Here is a 16,565-nt window from a genome sequence, read left to right on the forward strand (position 1 = left end):
ACATGTGACCAAGGCCATGTTCAGGTGGGCACGCCCCTTTGGGGGCTGGACATGTTGGTGGGCACGCCCCTTTGGGGGCTGGACATGTTGGTGGGCATGCCCCTTTGGGGGCTGGACATGTTGGTGGGCACGCCTCTTTGGGGGTTGGACATGTTGGTGGGCACGCCCCTTTGGGGGCTGGACATGTTGGCTGGCACGCCCCTTTGGGGGTTGGACATGTTGGTGGGCACACCCCTTTGGGGGTTGGACATGTTGGTGGGCACATCCCCTTTGGGGGTTGGACATGTTGGTGGGTACGCCCCTTTGGGGGCTGGACATGTTGGTGGGTACGCCCCTTTGGGGGTTGGACATGTTGGTGGGTACGCCCCTTTGGGGGCTGGACATGTTGGTGGGCACGCCCCTTTGGGGGTTGGACATGTTGGTGGGCACGCCCCCTTGGGGGGCAGCCATGTTGTCCTCCTTTTTGGTTTCCAAAATATGGTCACCCTATTGCAATGCATTATGCTTCTCCCATATATGTTAATGTGGACTGATTTAAAACAAGTGATACATTGTATGGATTTGCAGGGCTAGTAGCTCAGTCATTTAATGGCAGCCCTTCATGCCTTAACTTAGTCATCTGCAATTCCTTAAGTGTAAGCAAAATTATGAACGAGTTGCCCTCTGATTTCCTTCTGCAGAGTCCACCATGAAGCATCTCGCTCCCCTGCTTCTCCTCGTCGCTGTCCTCCCACAGGCAAAACTCTGTGGTAGGTGTGGGCTGGGGCTGCTAGTCCAGTGGGAACGTTGTGTTTTGGGAGTTGGGGGGCTCATCTTTAGCCACATCTGAGTACCTGTAATCTGCCTCAAAGGTTGGGATAAATCCTTGGTGGTAGCTGACTTCCATCTTCTTTTTTTTTTTAATAATTTTTATTCATTTTCAACACTATATAAACATAGATAAACATTTCCAAAATATAACTGAAACTAACACAATAAGAAAAAAAAATACATCAAATATCTGCTGCATACATATTGAATAATTGTTGAGTACAAATATCAAAAACTATTACATATGCCTTATCACACTACAACATCTTCATTCTTAACATAAATGTGCACCCCCCACCTCGGGATCATTCTTGAATCCAAAATCTAATCATTTCTTCTGCTGGTGGTTTCCCACTTCCCTTAGTAAACACGAACACTAGGAACTGTTTCCAGATTCCTTCGAACTCATTTATTTTAGTTACGCCTTTTCTCCACTTAATATTACATGTCAGTTTATCATTAATGGCTATGTCCCATACTACTTTATACCATTCCTCAATAGAATATTCCCCTTGGATCTTCCAGTTCCTAGCTATCATCAATCGTGCTGCAACCAACAAACTCGATATCAGCTCTATAGTTCCTTTTCCACACTTTATATCTTCAAATAGTGACAGCAATGCTATTTTTGGTGTTTGTTCTATTTTCATTCCCACTATTTCTTCAATTTCTGAGAACACCATCTTCCATAATCTTTGTACATATTTGCATTGCCACCACATATGTAAATACGTTCCTTTTTCCCCACATCCTCTCCAACAATTTGCTGAATGTTGATCACTTATCTTATTCAATCTAACCGGGGTTAGGTACCACCTCCATAAAATTTTAAAATAATTCTCCTTTATTCTTACTGATAAACTTCTCAACACTCTTTGTTTCCATAGTCCCTCCCAGCTCTGTCGCCCTATTTGTATCTTCAAATCTGATTCCCAAATCATTTTCTCTGTATTCTCTCTAAACTCCTTCTCTAACAATATTTTATATATTTCACTCATTAATCCTTTTGAAACTATACTACTTCCTTTTCCTTTCTCCTTACTTACTACTAATTCTTCAAACCTCGTCATCTTTCTGCACATTCTATTATCTTTAATCCACTTTTTATTCCATTGCTCTAATTGACCATATTCTAGCCAAGATAGCTTCTTCTCCTTTAACAAATTTTCCATATCTTCTCTTGTTTTAATATCTCTTACCCAATCCTTTAATTTTATTTTATTTTTCTCTTTTAATATTTTACATAATCTACCCTTTAGATCCTCTGGGAAATTCTTTAACATTATTATCGGTGCTAAGGGAGAGTTGCTCGGAAGCAGCTTCCCTTTAAATTTACTCCAAATTTCCCATTGAGTCCTCAGGAGTGGATTATCTATACTTCCAACCCACTTTCTTCCTCCATCTTTAAAAAAAACATTCTCCAGATTCATCTCTACCTTACTTATAATTTTTTCTTCCATCCAATATAAATCTCCTACTCCCATAATTGCTTCTACAACATGTCTTAATCTATTTGCTACGTAGTATAATTTTATGTTTGGGAGACCCATTCCCCCCTTTTTTTGGCTTAGGTACCAATTATTTTTATTCACTCTTGCTCTCTTTTCTCCATTACAATATTTATTAATAATATTTTGCCAACTTTTTATCTCGGTTTCTGATATTTTTATAGGTAACATCCTAAATACAAAATTAATTTTAGCTAATATCTTCATTTTTATCAAAGCTATTCTCCCAAACCAAGATAAATTTAATCTTTTATATTTTTCCAATTTCTCTAGTACCTCCTTCTTTAACCTCGTTAAATTTTCCCTTTCTAAATTCTCTAGATTTTTTGTAATTTTAATTCCCAAATATTTAATCTCGTTCTTAACTTTCAATTCCATTCCCTTAAATTCCCAATCCTTTTCTTCCCTCTTAGTATAGTTAAACAACATCATCTCTGATTTAGACCAATTTATTTTTAACCCTGTAATTTCCTCAAATTCCCTCAACTGATATTTAATTCTTTCTAATTTTCTTAATGGATTCTTAATGGTCAATAAAGTATCATCCGCAAACATGTTTAGCTTTATTTCCCTTACCTCTCCAATTCCTTCTAATTCTTTATCCTCCCTTAGTGCCTTCGCCAAAACTTCCATAACCATTACAAAAAGGACCGGCGAGAGCGGACATCCTTGTCTTGTTCCTCTGGCTAGTCGTATCTTTTCAGTAAGTCCGTCATTTACCACCACTACCGCCGTATTTTGGGAATATAGCTGTTCTATTACATTTTTAAATTTATTTCCAAATCCCAATTTATCTATAATACTCTTTAGTGCCTGCCAGCTCACACAATCAAAAGCTTTAAAAATATCTAATGCCATAATACCTGCCTTAATATTTGCTTTTTTTATTACATTTATTACATTTAAAACTCTACCCACTAAATTATGCATATGTCTTCCTACCACAAACCCACATTGATCTGCTCCTATATATTCTGCCAAGAATTTATTTAATCGTTTGGCCATAATAGATGTAAAAATTTTAGCATCCTGATTTATTAAAGAAATAGGTCTATAAGAATCGGGATTAGTCAAATCTTTATCTGGTTTTGGGAACAGAATTATCACTGAATGTTCCCATGATTCAGGTATCTTCTCTCCTGATAATATCCTATTATAAAGTTCCATTAATTTTGGAACTAGACAATCTTTGAAGACCTTATAATATTCTGGACCCAAACCATCTGCTCCTGGTGATTTACCCACTTTTAACTTATCAATAACCTCTTCAACTTCTCTTTGAGTTATTACTGACTCCATTAACTCCTTATATTCTGATTTTATTTCCTTCTTTATAAACCTTCCAATATACTCCTCCACCTTTTCTTGTTGAATTTCTTTACCCTTGTACAATTCCTGATAAAATTCCTGAAAAATTTTTATTTTAGCTTTCATTGCATGACAATAATTCCCTCGGCTATCTTTCAACGTTTCTATCCCATTCCTCCCTTTTTCTTTTTGTGTGAGCTTGGCAAGCAACCTCGAGTTCTTATCACTGTTTTCAAAATATTCCCTTTTCATATACATTAAATTCTTTTGAATCTCTTCTATATTTAAATTTTCTAATTGTTTCTTCTTAGCTTGTATTTCCACTAATTTATATTTATCTTTACTTCGCCAATATCTTTCCTCCAAGTTTTTAATTTCTATCTCTAACTTTTCCTGTTCTGCACGTTGTTGTCTTTTTAAACTACATGTTTCTCTAATACAGATTCCTCTTGCTACAGCCTTCATGGTGTCCCAAATGACTGACCCAGCTGTTCCTCCTTTTTCATTAATTTCCCATGACTCCGACAGTTCCTTCCGAATTTTATCTACTATTTTATTGTATTTCAATATCTTTGTGTTCAACTTCCATCTATATGCCTCTTTATAATCTTTCTTAACTGTAAATTCTAAACTTAACAAGGCATGATCAGTTACTTTTATTACCCCCATTTCCATTTTACAAATCCTCGTTGCAAAGTCTTTTGAAACAAATATATGATCTATCCTGGAGTATGTATGATGAACTGGGGAAAAATATGAGAATCCAGGCCTATTCCCGTTAAGTAAGCGCCACGAATCTAAATAATCATTTTCTTTTACTAATTTATTCAATATAGTCATATTGTTTCTCTTTTCAACATTAGTGGGATTTGACCTGTCTCTTTTATTATCCATAACCATATTAAAATCCCCAGCTAATATAACATACTCCTCCTTAAATTCTTCTATTTCTTTAAACAACTTTATAAAAAACTCTCTATGCCTCTCATTTGGGGCATAAACATTAATCAAAGTATAGACCTTTCCCTCAATTTTACCTTTTAACATAAGATATCTACCCTTATCATCCTTTTTTACCTCTTCTAATGTAAACCCACTTTTTTTTGAAATCAAAGTGGCCACTCCATTTTTTTTTGATGTCCCTAATGACTTTTCATAATAGGCTAGCCACTTTAATTTTATCATATTCGAATTCTCGGAGCCTTGGTGTGTCTCTTGGATCATAATAATATCTGATCCCTCTTTATTAAGCATTTGTTCTATTCTCTTCCTTTTCACGACTGCCCCTAAACCTTTAACATTGAGTGTTGATACCTTTATCTTTTTATCCATAATCACCCTTTTGAAATCTCTTCCGATCCCTTGTGCTCAGCAGTTCAAACTTGCTTACATAAAAACACAAACTCCATACATAAAACCCCCACCCTCCTACCCCAATCCCTCCTCCCCTACCTTCCCCCCCTCCCCACCCCCCCACTCTAATCCCCCCCCCATATCCCCGTGAGTCTAGTACTCCAGCCATCTACTTTAAAGGGGGAGGGGGGAGGCAGTGCTGTGCCTGGCCGGCAGGTCTCTATATTAGCATTTTTATTTGCAATTATGTCCAAACATAATTAACAATTCTCTTACTCTCCAGATGTCCCAGCCTCATTCCCTCCCCCACCCACTCCAGCCCCATCTGCTTCCCCATCCAGACCCAGCCTCTTCAGCAAATCTTTACCTTGATCCAATGAGGTTACTCTGTGTTCCCTCCTCCCATATGTAAATCTTAAAAAAACCGGGTAACCCCATGCATAAGGAATTTCATTCTTCATTAATGTTTCCATTATTAGTTTAAGACTACGTCTCCAATTTAATGTACGTTGAGAAAGATCATTGTAAATTTACACTGGTTTGCCTTTATATTATATCTGATTCTTAAGTCTCAATTCTTTCATAATTTGCTCTTTTTTATAATAATTACCAAATTTCACCAAAATGTCTCTTGCCCCTTTGTGGTTTTGCCCCCCCCCCCCCACGATGGACTCGATCCGGATCCAATCCGTCTATTGATATATCAGGCATCAGCTCCTTGAACCAGTTCACGATGATTTCTCTAAGATCTTCTCCCTGCGACTCCTTTAGCTGCTTTATTCAAAAAGTAGATCTACTAGATTAATCTTCCGAGGCAATCGATCACAGTACCCATTCTTTAAATTGTATATTAGTTGATTTCTCAATAGCCTCTTATTCCTTCTGGTCCAAGTCCGCTTTAGCCTCTATCTTTTTGATCTTATCCGAATTTTCCACCTTTTTATCCGCTAAATACACAATTAATGTCTAAATTCACTCATATGCTGATCCATTTTTTTAAAATATAACAATGTTATTTTCAGCTATAATGGGCCTGATCTCCATCAACGAGGGAGGGTTACTACCACTTTCTCCTCCTTCAGTCATATTTTTTCTTTATTTGGTATTGTATCCAAAGGGACTGGGTCTTTATCTTCCTCCTCTTGCTCAACTCCAGGGGCTGTCCTTTCCAGGAGGGAGAGGCATGCCAAATTATGATTTGAAAGTTCCTTTTTTTTATATAATTTGAAGGTTTCTTATTTTTTTTTCTTCTTTTTTTTCTTTTTTCTTTTTTTTTTCTTTTTCTTTTTTTGTATATTAAGCTTTGCCCAACTTTTGATCTTTCTTTTAACGTTAGGCATGGGACTCTTCTGGGTAGGGCATAAATCTTAGAGTGTAACTCGCTTCCTTAGCAACTTATGCTGGCTTCTCTGTTATATATCAAACACTTTTCCTTTCTTCATGAGGGGGGGGGAATATCCAGTTCACAACAGCATTCACTAGAGGGGATCAGTTTAATCATTCGCAGCCTCTCAGCTTCCCACATCTCCCTCACCGAATGCCGAATGCAGCTTCTTCCACCTTCTCTCCCCCCCTTCTCACCACGCCAATAAATCCAATCAACAACTTCCACCTTACAAAGCCAGCATTTCAATCGTTCCCATGTGAGATAAGAATGAAAGGTTGTAACACAAATCAATGTCCAGCAAGCACAAATTCCTTCTTTTTAAACTGCGTCAGTGTTTGCTCTTTAACTTTCGGTTTCGACAGTGCTGCCGCTTACAAGACATTGTATTAAATATCAATCATCTCACCTCCCTCCTTCAAATCTCTCCGCTTTTCCAGCTCCTGTGACTTTTATAATCATTTTCTGTCGTTTGCTCAAAGATTTATGCCCATTAGAAGAGAGATAATTGCTTTTTCCGGCAAACGCCGCTTAGAGCCTCAGAAGAAACCCGCCATTGCTCAGGCGGCCAGCTCCGCCCCCCCTGACTTCCATCTTCAAACACTGGTTTCAGTCACAGAGCTGAACAACCGGCCCTTGGTCAGCTTTCTCTGTTCATTTCTACGTTTCTCCCCTGTTGTGCATACAGATAGCAGCCGCTGCCTCCGCTCTGCGAAAAAGGATGTCCTCAAAATGCTGTTGACGTGGGAAGAGGATTCCTGCTCTCCCAACCTGCCAGGGCTGCTTGAGAAACTTCCCCGAAGCTGCAAAGAAATCAAGACTTCCCAAGAAGGGGCCACAGGTGACCCAGGAAGTGGTTGCGCCACAGAGCCAGTCAAAGCGCAGCCTACAACTGAATAGAAACTCATAGAATCATAGAATCGTAGGGTTGGAAGGGGCCTACAAGGCCATCGAGTCCCACCCCCTGCTCAGTGCAGGAATCCACCTTAAAGCATCCCTGACAGATGGCTGTCCAGCTGCCTCTTGAAGGCCTCTAGTGTGGGAGAGCCCACAACCTCCCTAGGTAACTGGTTCCATTGTTGTGTTGCTCTAATAGTCAGGAAGTTTTTCCTGATGTCCAGCCGAAATCTGGCTTCCTTTAACTTGAGCCCGTTATTCCGTGTCCTGCACTCTGGGAGGATCGAGAAGAGATCCTGGCCCTCCTTCTCTGTGACAACTCAAAAGTAGGGCTTTTGAAAATGTGCAACCGGACACAAAATGTGCAGTTGCAAGGTGGGGGGGGGGGAAGTGCAGTTCCAAAATGACATTTGTGCAGTTCCATATTCAACTAATGCAAGAGTGGTGTTATGTTAGATGATGTAAAAAGTATGGCATAACAAAATGAAAAGTAAAGTGTGTCGGCCAGGCTCCTCTAGAATTCTTTATCTTAACCAAACAGATCTGTTTCTCCTCTCCCTGCTGAAGACACGACCCCCAGACACCACTGCCACGTCTCAGTGTCACACATCTAAGTGTCATGCATCTCTTCCTAGAGTGAGTGTTCACCAATGATTCCAAGATAAAGGAAGTCATCCTAGCACATAGGGGCCCCTTTCTTGACAAGTCATGTGATGTTATGTGTTGCAAGGATGCCAGAACATAGAGACTGACTATGCGTGATGTTCATTTTTCACCTGTTCCTTTTTGCTCTCCATCTTCTCCTTATAATGCAATCCTATGGTCCCTGCAAGGCTGTCTCAGGGACCGTATTAAAGATCAAATCTCCCTCTCTTCAAATACTTAAAAGGTTGTCACACAGAGGAGGGCCAGGATCTCTTCTCGATCCTCCCAGAGTGCAGGACACGGAATAACGGGCTCAAGTTAAAGGAAGCCAGATTCAGGCTGGACATCAGGAAAAAACTTCCTGACTGTTAGAGCAGTACGACAATGGAATCAGTTACCTAGGGAGGTGGTGGGCTCTCCCACACTAGAGGCCTTCAAGAGGCAGCTGAACAACCACCTGTTAGGGATGCTTTAAGGTGGATTCCTGCATTGAGCAGGGGGTTGGACTCTGTGGCCTTGTAGGCCCCTTCCAACTCTGCAATTCTCTGATTCTCTGATTCTCTGAGGTTGGAGAGAGAGGTCTGACCTCCAACTTTAGATTCCCAGCTCCCTGCCGCCAGGCAAAGATCCACCGTCCTCACCTGTCCAACATCAGGGAGAGAATCAGGGACATGGTGGAGGCAGAGTTGGTGTGTGTGTGCTTTGGATACAAACCCTCTCTCGTGTGGTTCGGGGGGCGGAAAATGTAATACCTTTTAAACGCCTCCTTAAAGCATACCTTTTTAGAGATGCTTTCCCTGGACTGTAATTCTGGTTTTATGTGATTTTTAAAGTTTAAAGTTTTAATCTGGTTTGTTATATTATGGTTTTAGTTGTAAACCTGCCCGGAGAGCCTAGGCTGTTGAGCAGCATAAATATGTAATGCTAAATAAATAATAAAAAATAATAAAAAAAGAATTTCCCTCCCATTGCTTGCAAAGGGAGGAAAAGAGAAAAGTAATAATAATAATGAAGCAACCTGGAAGAATGGTAGAAAATGCTGCTCCTCCCTCACTTCTTCCCTATCAGCAGGAATGCTGTAGGATGTTGGTTGTTCCAACTTCTACGAGTAGGATGCCCTATAAGTGTGTGTGTGTGTGTGTGTGTGTGTGTGTGTGTGTGTGTGTATATATATATATATATATATATATATATATATATATATATATCCCTCGCTCTAAATCAGGTTTTGCTGGATCATATTCCCAGTTTTAAGGAATTTCTGCCACTCTGTCATGGAGGGAGACCCTAAGCAACAAATACCATGCGCACACACAATGGAAATGCACATGGATGTTCTTATCGCTTTCTACATGAATCACAATCGCGTAACACTGTGCAGTTCAAATTTTTCTTTAAAAAAGCTCCAACCCCAAACAGTGTCAAATTAGCACTTCGATCCTCACTTTCGTTGTACAAATATCTGCTTTTTCGGCAGATGGATTGTATTTCCTGGCCACGGAAGACGGCGAGCTCTACCAGACCTTCTGTGACATGACCACCAATGGAGGAGGATGGACTTTGGTGGCCAGCGTCCACGAGAACAATATGTATGGGAAATGCACCGTGGGGGATCGCTGGTCCAGCCAACAAGGCAGTGATGTCAATTACCCAGAAGGAGATGGGAACTGGTCCAACAATTCCACCTTTGGGTCAGCCATAGCTTCAACAAGCAATGACTACAAGGTGAGTGATTCCACATAGATGGTCAGACTGGATGCAAGGGTAGGCTCAATCCTGTGCACATCTTCTGAAAAGGAAATCCCATTAAGTTCACTCTCAGGTAAGAGGCTATGAGGTTGTAGCCCCAATATACCATTCGGGTAGGTCACCTCTGTACCTGTAGATGAGTCATCCTCAACGGATTCCACCTTTGGTTGGCAGGAGCCTCAACAAGGCCGCCATCAAAGGTAGGCATAGTTGGGCACCTGCCAAGGGCCCCCACTCCAGCAGGGGGCCCAGTGCGAAGAGCCCCCTGGACTCTGTCCTCGACTTCAGCTTTGCTGCCTGTTTATTCACCTGCCTTTCACCCTGACAGCAGATGTGGTGAGAAACAGGAGGGGACACCACTGCCTGGTTGCTCACTGGCTCTCTGCCTGTCACACAGGCAAGCACTAGCAGTGAGGAGTAGGAGGAGTAGGAGTAGGAGCAGGCACACTTTATCCTTTCCTCATTATTATTATTATTATTATTATTATTATTATTATTACGATGGCAGATTTGCATCTATCTGTTTTTCTCCATAGAGACTGGCCTATATATCCAATCTATGTATCAATCAATTCCTTTTATTACAGTCAACAGACAAATAAAACATATAAAAACACATAATAAATATTTAAAATACATGAAATTAAAACAGAGTATGATTGCATGAAGCCTCCTTAAAGTTCTGTGCTAGAAGCAAAGGAAAGTCCTGCCACCATAACTGATCTGGTAAGGATTGCGTGATTAAGAAATTTAGCAACTTGTTCGGTGGTATGCTTATCTTGAGCCTGTAAAAGGACCGACATACGGGTCACGGACGATCATCCAGGTAATTGTTGCGTGAAAGGATGGATAAGGGCTTTTCTTGCCTCCTGATAGAAGCTGCAGTACAATAATACGTGGGAGATAGATTCCACCTCCTCGTTGTTACAGGGGCAGCATCTATCTGATAGTGGGACTTTCCCAAATCTGCCCTCCACTACCCTAGAAGGCATAGCATTAAGCCTTGCTAGGGAAAATGCCCGCCTATATTTGGGTATAGATAACCAGCTTAAATACAGAGGTACACTGTTTTGGTGGTGATCCCGTAGCCCAACATACGTAGAACGCATAAGGGCATTACTGACAGAAAATGGCTAGATTGTATTGAAAGAAGAGGAAGTAAACGGCCCCAAACGTTGTGGGTGACATTATTACCAAAGTAGATATGGGGACAGAGATGGCACTGGGTTTGTTGAACGATCTGGTCCCGGTGTCTATTTTTGTCATGTGGCCTTTTGTTGCTAGTGAGTAGCTGTTTGCAAGCAAGTAAGGGTGTACCACCCAAGCCTTATGAAAGGGAAATATCAATAATAATAATAATAATAATAATAATAATAATAATAATAATAATAATAATTTTATTCCTTACCCGCCTCTCCATTTGGACTGAGGCGGAAAACAACAATAAGATTAAAATACATAAAACTGAATTAAAAACATAGTATACATTAGTAAAACATCCAAAAAACATCCTAAAATTCCACTGGATAGGCCTAGATGGGATGGAAATAATTCCTTTTAGCTGGGAACGGTAGGTAGGGATGTGGGAGAAATCCACAACGGAATAAATGACTTTGGATTTCTATGAATCCCACCTGCACATTCCACAGCAGACCAGCTTTTCCGCAGACTTGTGGACCGTTTTTCTTTTACTTCCCCTAATTTTACACAAATTTAGCCATAGAAAAATATGTAAAAAAATTAATAATTTAAAAATTACCGGCTGAAAATGTGCATTTCCCTTATAGGCAAAAGCACGGAAGTGCATAGTTTAGATAACAAATTTTGCAAGTGTAAATTTGCGCAAATTTGAATTTATGCAAATTCAGGAAATCGGGGCGGGGGGAATCCAATTCCGTCAATGAACAGAGAACAGAACGAAAGGCACTTGACAATCCATGAAACACAGATGGAATGGTTTTTACCAGATCTGTACACCAAATCTGTACGGCGCGGTGCTCTGTTGTCTTCTCTTTCAGGTCTGCCCTATAGCAGATTGACAAGGCCAGACAAATACAAAGGAACAATCTGTTTTCTCACTTGTTCGTTGGGCACTGTAGTATGAGGAATGCCTGATTTAGATCCTCAAGTCGAGAGCCTTTGTCTGACAAGTCTGAACAGATACAGTTGCATAGAATCATAGAATCATAGAATAGCAGAGTTGGAAGGGGCCTACAAGGCCATGGAGTCCAACCCCCTGCTCAGTGCAGGAATCCACCCTAAAGCATCCCTGACAGATGGTTGTCCAGCTGCCTCTTGAAGGCCTCTAGTGTGGAAGAGCCCACAACCTCCCTAGGTCACTGGTTCCATTGTCGTACTGCTCTAACAGTCAGGAAGTTTTTCCTGATGTCCAGCTGGAATCTGGCTTCCTTTAACTTGAGCCCGTTATTCCGTGTCCTGCACTCTGGGAGGGTCGAGAAGAGATCCTGGCCCTCCTCTGTGTGACAACATTTCAAGGACTTGAAGAGTGCTATCATGTCTCCCCTCAATTTTCTCTTCTCCCGGCTAAACATGCCCAGTTCTTTCAGTCTCTCTTCATACGGCTTTGTTTCCAGACCCCTGATCCTCCGGGTTGCCCTCCTCTGAACACGCTCCAGCTTGTCTGCGTCCTTCTTGAATTGTGGAGCCCAGAACTGGACTCAATACTCTAGATGAGGCCTAACCAGGGCCGAATAGAGTGGAACCAGTACCTCCCGTGATTTGGAAGCTCTACTTCTATTAATGCAGCCCAAAATAGCATTTGCCTTTCTTGCAGCCATATCGCACTGTTGGCTCCTATTCAGCTTGTGATCTACAGCAATTCCAAGATCCTTCTCATTTGTAGTATTGCTGAGCCAAGTATCCCCCATCTTTTAACTGTGCATTTGGTTTCTATTTCCTAGAAACCAAATGCACAGTTACAAGATGGGGGGCTTGGCTGCATCTTAGGGCTTGGCTGCAGAAACAGTGGATCTTGTGGTGCATTCTGGGTAGAAGCTGGAAGCATGTCAGTATGTTTACTGGCCAGTAGGTTTCCAATATAAGGTAGTGGTTATATCTCCATAATGTAGTTGCATGGTCATGTCCAGAAAGTTAACCTGTTGGGTGGATTGACCAAGGCTTAGGTTGATGGTTGGGGAAAATCTATGGAAGTCAGGCAGAAATATGAACTCAAGGGGTTCATTCATTCAGTGTGCTCAGCTCTGGGTCTCCGATTATTGTACAAGCACACTTTTTAAAAGCAACAACAATCCTCTGTTCTCCACATTTCGTATTTTCGGTTTCTTTCCAGAATCCTGGCTATTATGACCTTGCAGCAGGAGATCTGTCCATATGGCACGTCCCAAACAAAACCCCCATGAAAGAATGGCGAGATGCTTCACTCTTCAGATACCATACTGAAACTGGGTTCTTGGCTGAGGAAGGAGGCAACCTTCCCAGGCTCTACCAGGTAAGCATGGCTGCCTGGTGACTCAGCAGTTGGGGTTCAGTTGGGTCTGGGTGAGTGCGACAGGAATGCTTAGACCTTTGGGTCTTGCCCCCTAGTCTTAAGCTGTGATGATGTGACTGTTCCTTCCTGCCCTTGGTTGCAGTGGGGTCCTATGCAATGAGTCATTAGAAGAACTTTGCAAACTCTTCCCTGTCTTATGGATCTGCTGTAACTGATGCCACAAAACCCAAAGCAATCATCAGTTTGCTTCCCTTTTCAGAAATACCCAGTGAAATATGGAATTGGCAGCTGCCGAACAAATAACGGCCCAGCTATACCCATTGTCTATGATGCTGGTGATGCCAAGAAGACCTCAGACTATTATTCTCCATCTGGGCGGGGTAAGTCTTTCTTCTTTCACCTACACCCTGCTGCTGATCTGGCCAAGCCCACAATGCATCAGGTGTGTAGAATGGCCTTCCCAATATGGGTACCACCCAAATATTTTGTGCCCCAACACCCATCAGCCCCGCCATCACAGTTTGGTATCCCGAGAGTTGTGGTCCAAAAGGTCTGGAGGACACTGGGTTGAAGAAGGCTGCTGAAGAATGGGGCTGAATGAAACTCTAAGGGACCAGCATTGGGCGTTGTGCGAGGGTTTGTGTCCATCCTTCCTCAAACAATCCTGATGTTAATTCAATACCTCACAAATAGATGCAGGGATAACTCCAAAAGGCAGTGAAGGGCTGTGGGCACGCCCCTCAAATATTTACCACTATCCCCATTTGCTCCCCAACATTTCATTTCTGGGACATTAAGGCTCTATTAAATCCTTGTGTCACTAATAATGGAGATGACATAGCAGCATCCCTAGATTGTGATAGAAATTAGAGGCAAAACAGCACGTAATGTGTATACTGGTGGCACCCTGAAATCTCCAGATGGCCTCCCCAAGTAGTTGTTAAACAGCGTAAGGCTGCAAGATGGGCAGCATAGGCCCAAGGTGTTGTGCACTGCCATCTGAAACTAAGCTTCCGGTGAAGACCAGAGACATCACAATATGATGCCCCAAGACCTTTCTCCACCAGGTGGTCCAGAAGGGTGCCATGGCTGATGGCAGCAAAACCCATTGGCAGGTCTAACAAACCCAAAAGCTATGCACTAGGGCTGTGCACAGACACACACACCCCGATTTGCTTCGGATCCTGATTCGGACCTTCCGAAGCACCCCGATTTGCTTCGGATTCGGGATTCGGATCCGAAGCAGCGCACAGCCCTAGTATGCGCTTCCATTTCCAGATCCTGGACTGGGTCATCCAAAGGGCAATAAGAACTGTCTTCATCCTGAAAACTCAACCTCCTATTTCTGCCTTGTTTTCTCAGGCGAATTTGTCCCTGGCTATGTTCAGTTCCGAGTCTTTAATAATGAGAAAGCTGCCATGGCTCTGTGCTCGGGAGTGAAAGTCACAGGATGCAACACAGAACACGTAAGCCTAAGCCCATCGCTGCAGCTTGAAGGCCCTGCAAACTCTCCTTCCCCCAGGACTTCTAGGTTTTTCCTTATTTCCCCTTGCCCAACATCCGTCTTTGAAGAGTCAGAGTGCTAAAACGTCAGAGTTTCTGATTTATCCAAAGCCCTGCTGGGCTCTTGCTGGCAGGGCAGAGTTGAGGGAGATTTTCTTTGTAAACTTCACCGTGGCACAAATTGCCTCTCCCAAATCTAGGGGTTCTTTTGTTCTTGCAATTTTTTTGCATTGCTGGACCATAGCTCTGAAAGCTTCATCCCACCTACCTGCTTTCCTCGCGGTTGTTGTTGCTTTTGCTACCAGGCGACAGCGATCCTTTGCATACCAGGAAGTGAGTTTAAGGGGGGAATGTAAAAAAAAAAAAAAATCAACGGATGACCCAATTCAATTCCAATTTGGTATGCTTAAAGCTCTCCCTAATATCTATTACTGTGCCAATTTTGGTGCCTTTATCTTTAAAGCTTACGCAGATGTAAGCATTTCTTTAAAATCCTGCTCCTGTGCCCCAGCGGCAGCTCGGAAGATACGCTCAAAAAGTAGGGGCTAAATAGGGTGAATCTTTTTGCTTTATTGCACAATTAAGGCAGGATGCACGGGAGGACTTCGCCATCAAAGCAGATTATAAAGTGGAAAACTTCTGAGGCCATAGCTAGACCTAAGGTTTATCCCTGGATCATCCAGGGGTCAAACCTGTTCATCTAGGTGACACACTGGGGATCCAGTGCTCAGGCAGGGGTGAACCCTGGATGATCCCAGGATAAACCTTAGGTCTAGCTGTGGCCCAAGTCCTTTGCATGCAATTCGCAGTGATTGCACAGTATAACGCTGGTGTGATAAAGCTCACACCCACAATAATTTTTCAGTTCTGCCTCAGCAGAGGTCAAGACTAGCCTCTATGTCCCTTTTTGATATTTATGTATTTTGCATTTTCTACCCAACGGGTAAAAATTCATTTTAGCCTTTGCTAACTCTCCAAGGTATCCAGGACATTTCAAATTCTAACCACATCCTCCCAGTAGAGTTTGCAGTTCCTCCCAGTTTGTGCCATTTGTATTTCTTCTTCTTCCCTTTTCCCAGCACTGCATTGGTGGAGGAGGCTTTTTCCCGGAAGCAAATCCTCAGCAGTGTGGCGACTTCACTGGCTTTGCCTGGAACGGCTATGGGACCCACAGAGACTGGAGCGTTTCCAAAGAACTCATTGAGGCGGCTGTGCTGATCTTTTATCATTAATTCAAACAAATGCTGGTGCTGTAAAAAAACAGACACATCAGAGCCACAACCCTGAGAATGAAACACTTTTCTTTAATGGCATTGAAATTAAAAAGCAAACTAAGCCAGGAGGGAGCAGAAGGTAGATTTAGGCCATAGCTAGACCTAAGGTTTATCCCTGGATCGTCCAGGGGTCAAACCTGTTCATCTAGGTGACACACAGGGGATCCGGTGCTCAGGCAGGGGCGAACCCTGGATGATCCCAGGATAAACCTTAGGTCTAGCTGTGGCCTAAGATCTATTGATAGATGTATATATGGATGATTTGCGGTCGACTGACAAAGATTTTTGGCTCTCAAGTGTTTATCAAGAGCAGCAACAAAATGATTCCCGCCGTGAAATTACACTGCTGAAATAAAGAAATCTTGATAGAATCGAGTAGATTTTGTGTGTGTGGAGTGGCTGTGGGGTGCTGACATTTCTGGGCTCAGAATTCTTTAATTTAAAAGCCCTATGCAGGTGGTCGCCTTCAATGTACGTAGGGCCAATGTATGTTGAAGAATGTGTGTGCGCATGAATGCCCTGGGCCCAAGCATCACTGCGCCTCCAGCTACCTCATGGATACCATAGTCTGCATAGGAACTTAACTGGTTTCTATTCACATGCCCCTACACAGGCCTTCCACTCAACACACAAATGTCTTTTGTGGTAGCTGAGGGCATGAGGAA

General features: G+C 42.3%; 1 protein-coding gene across 1 annotated transcript; it reads left to right on the top strand.

The window, feature by feature from the left end:
• The first annotated feature begins 680 nt into the window (after nucleotides 1-680).
• LOC134412250 (intelectin-like protein) lies at nucleotides 681-15,983 on the top strand. The gene is made up of 7 exons (XM_063146114.1): nucleotides 681-749; nucleotides 7,052-7,204; nucleotides 9,383-9,630; nucleotides 12,965-13,123; nucleotides 13,383-13,503; nucleotides 14,486-14,589; nucleotides 15,706-15,983. The coding sequence occupies exons 1-7, from the start codon at nucleotides 689-691 to the stop codon at nucleotides 15,856-15,858; spliced, it is 999 nt and encodes a 332-aa protein (XP_063002184.1). The 5' UTR covers nucleotides 681-688; the 3' UTR covers nucleotides 15,859-15,983.
• The last annotated feature ends 582 nt before the right edge of the window (nucleotides 15,984-16,565 follow it).

Source organism: Elgaria multicarinata, chromosome 21 (genome assembly GCF_023053635.1).
Source record: "Elgaria multicarinata webbii isolate HBS135686 ecotype San Diego chromosome 21, rElgMul1.1.pri, whole genome shotgun sequence".
NCBI lineage: Eukaryota > Metazoa > Chordata > Lepidosauria > Squamata > Anguidae > Elgaria > Elgaria multicarinata.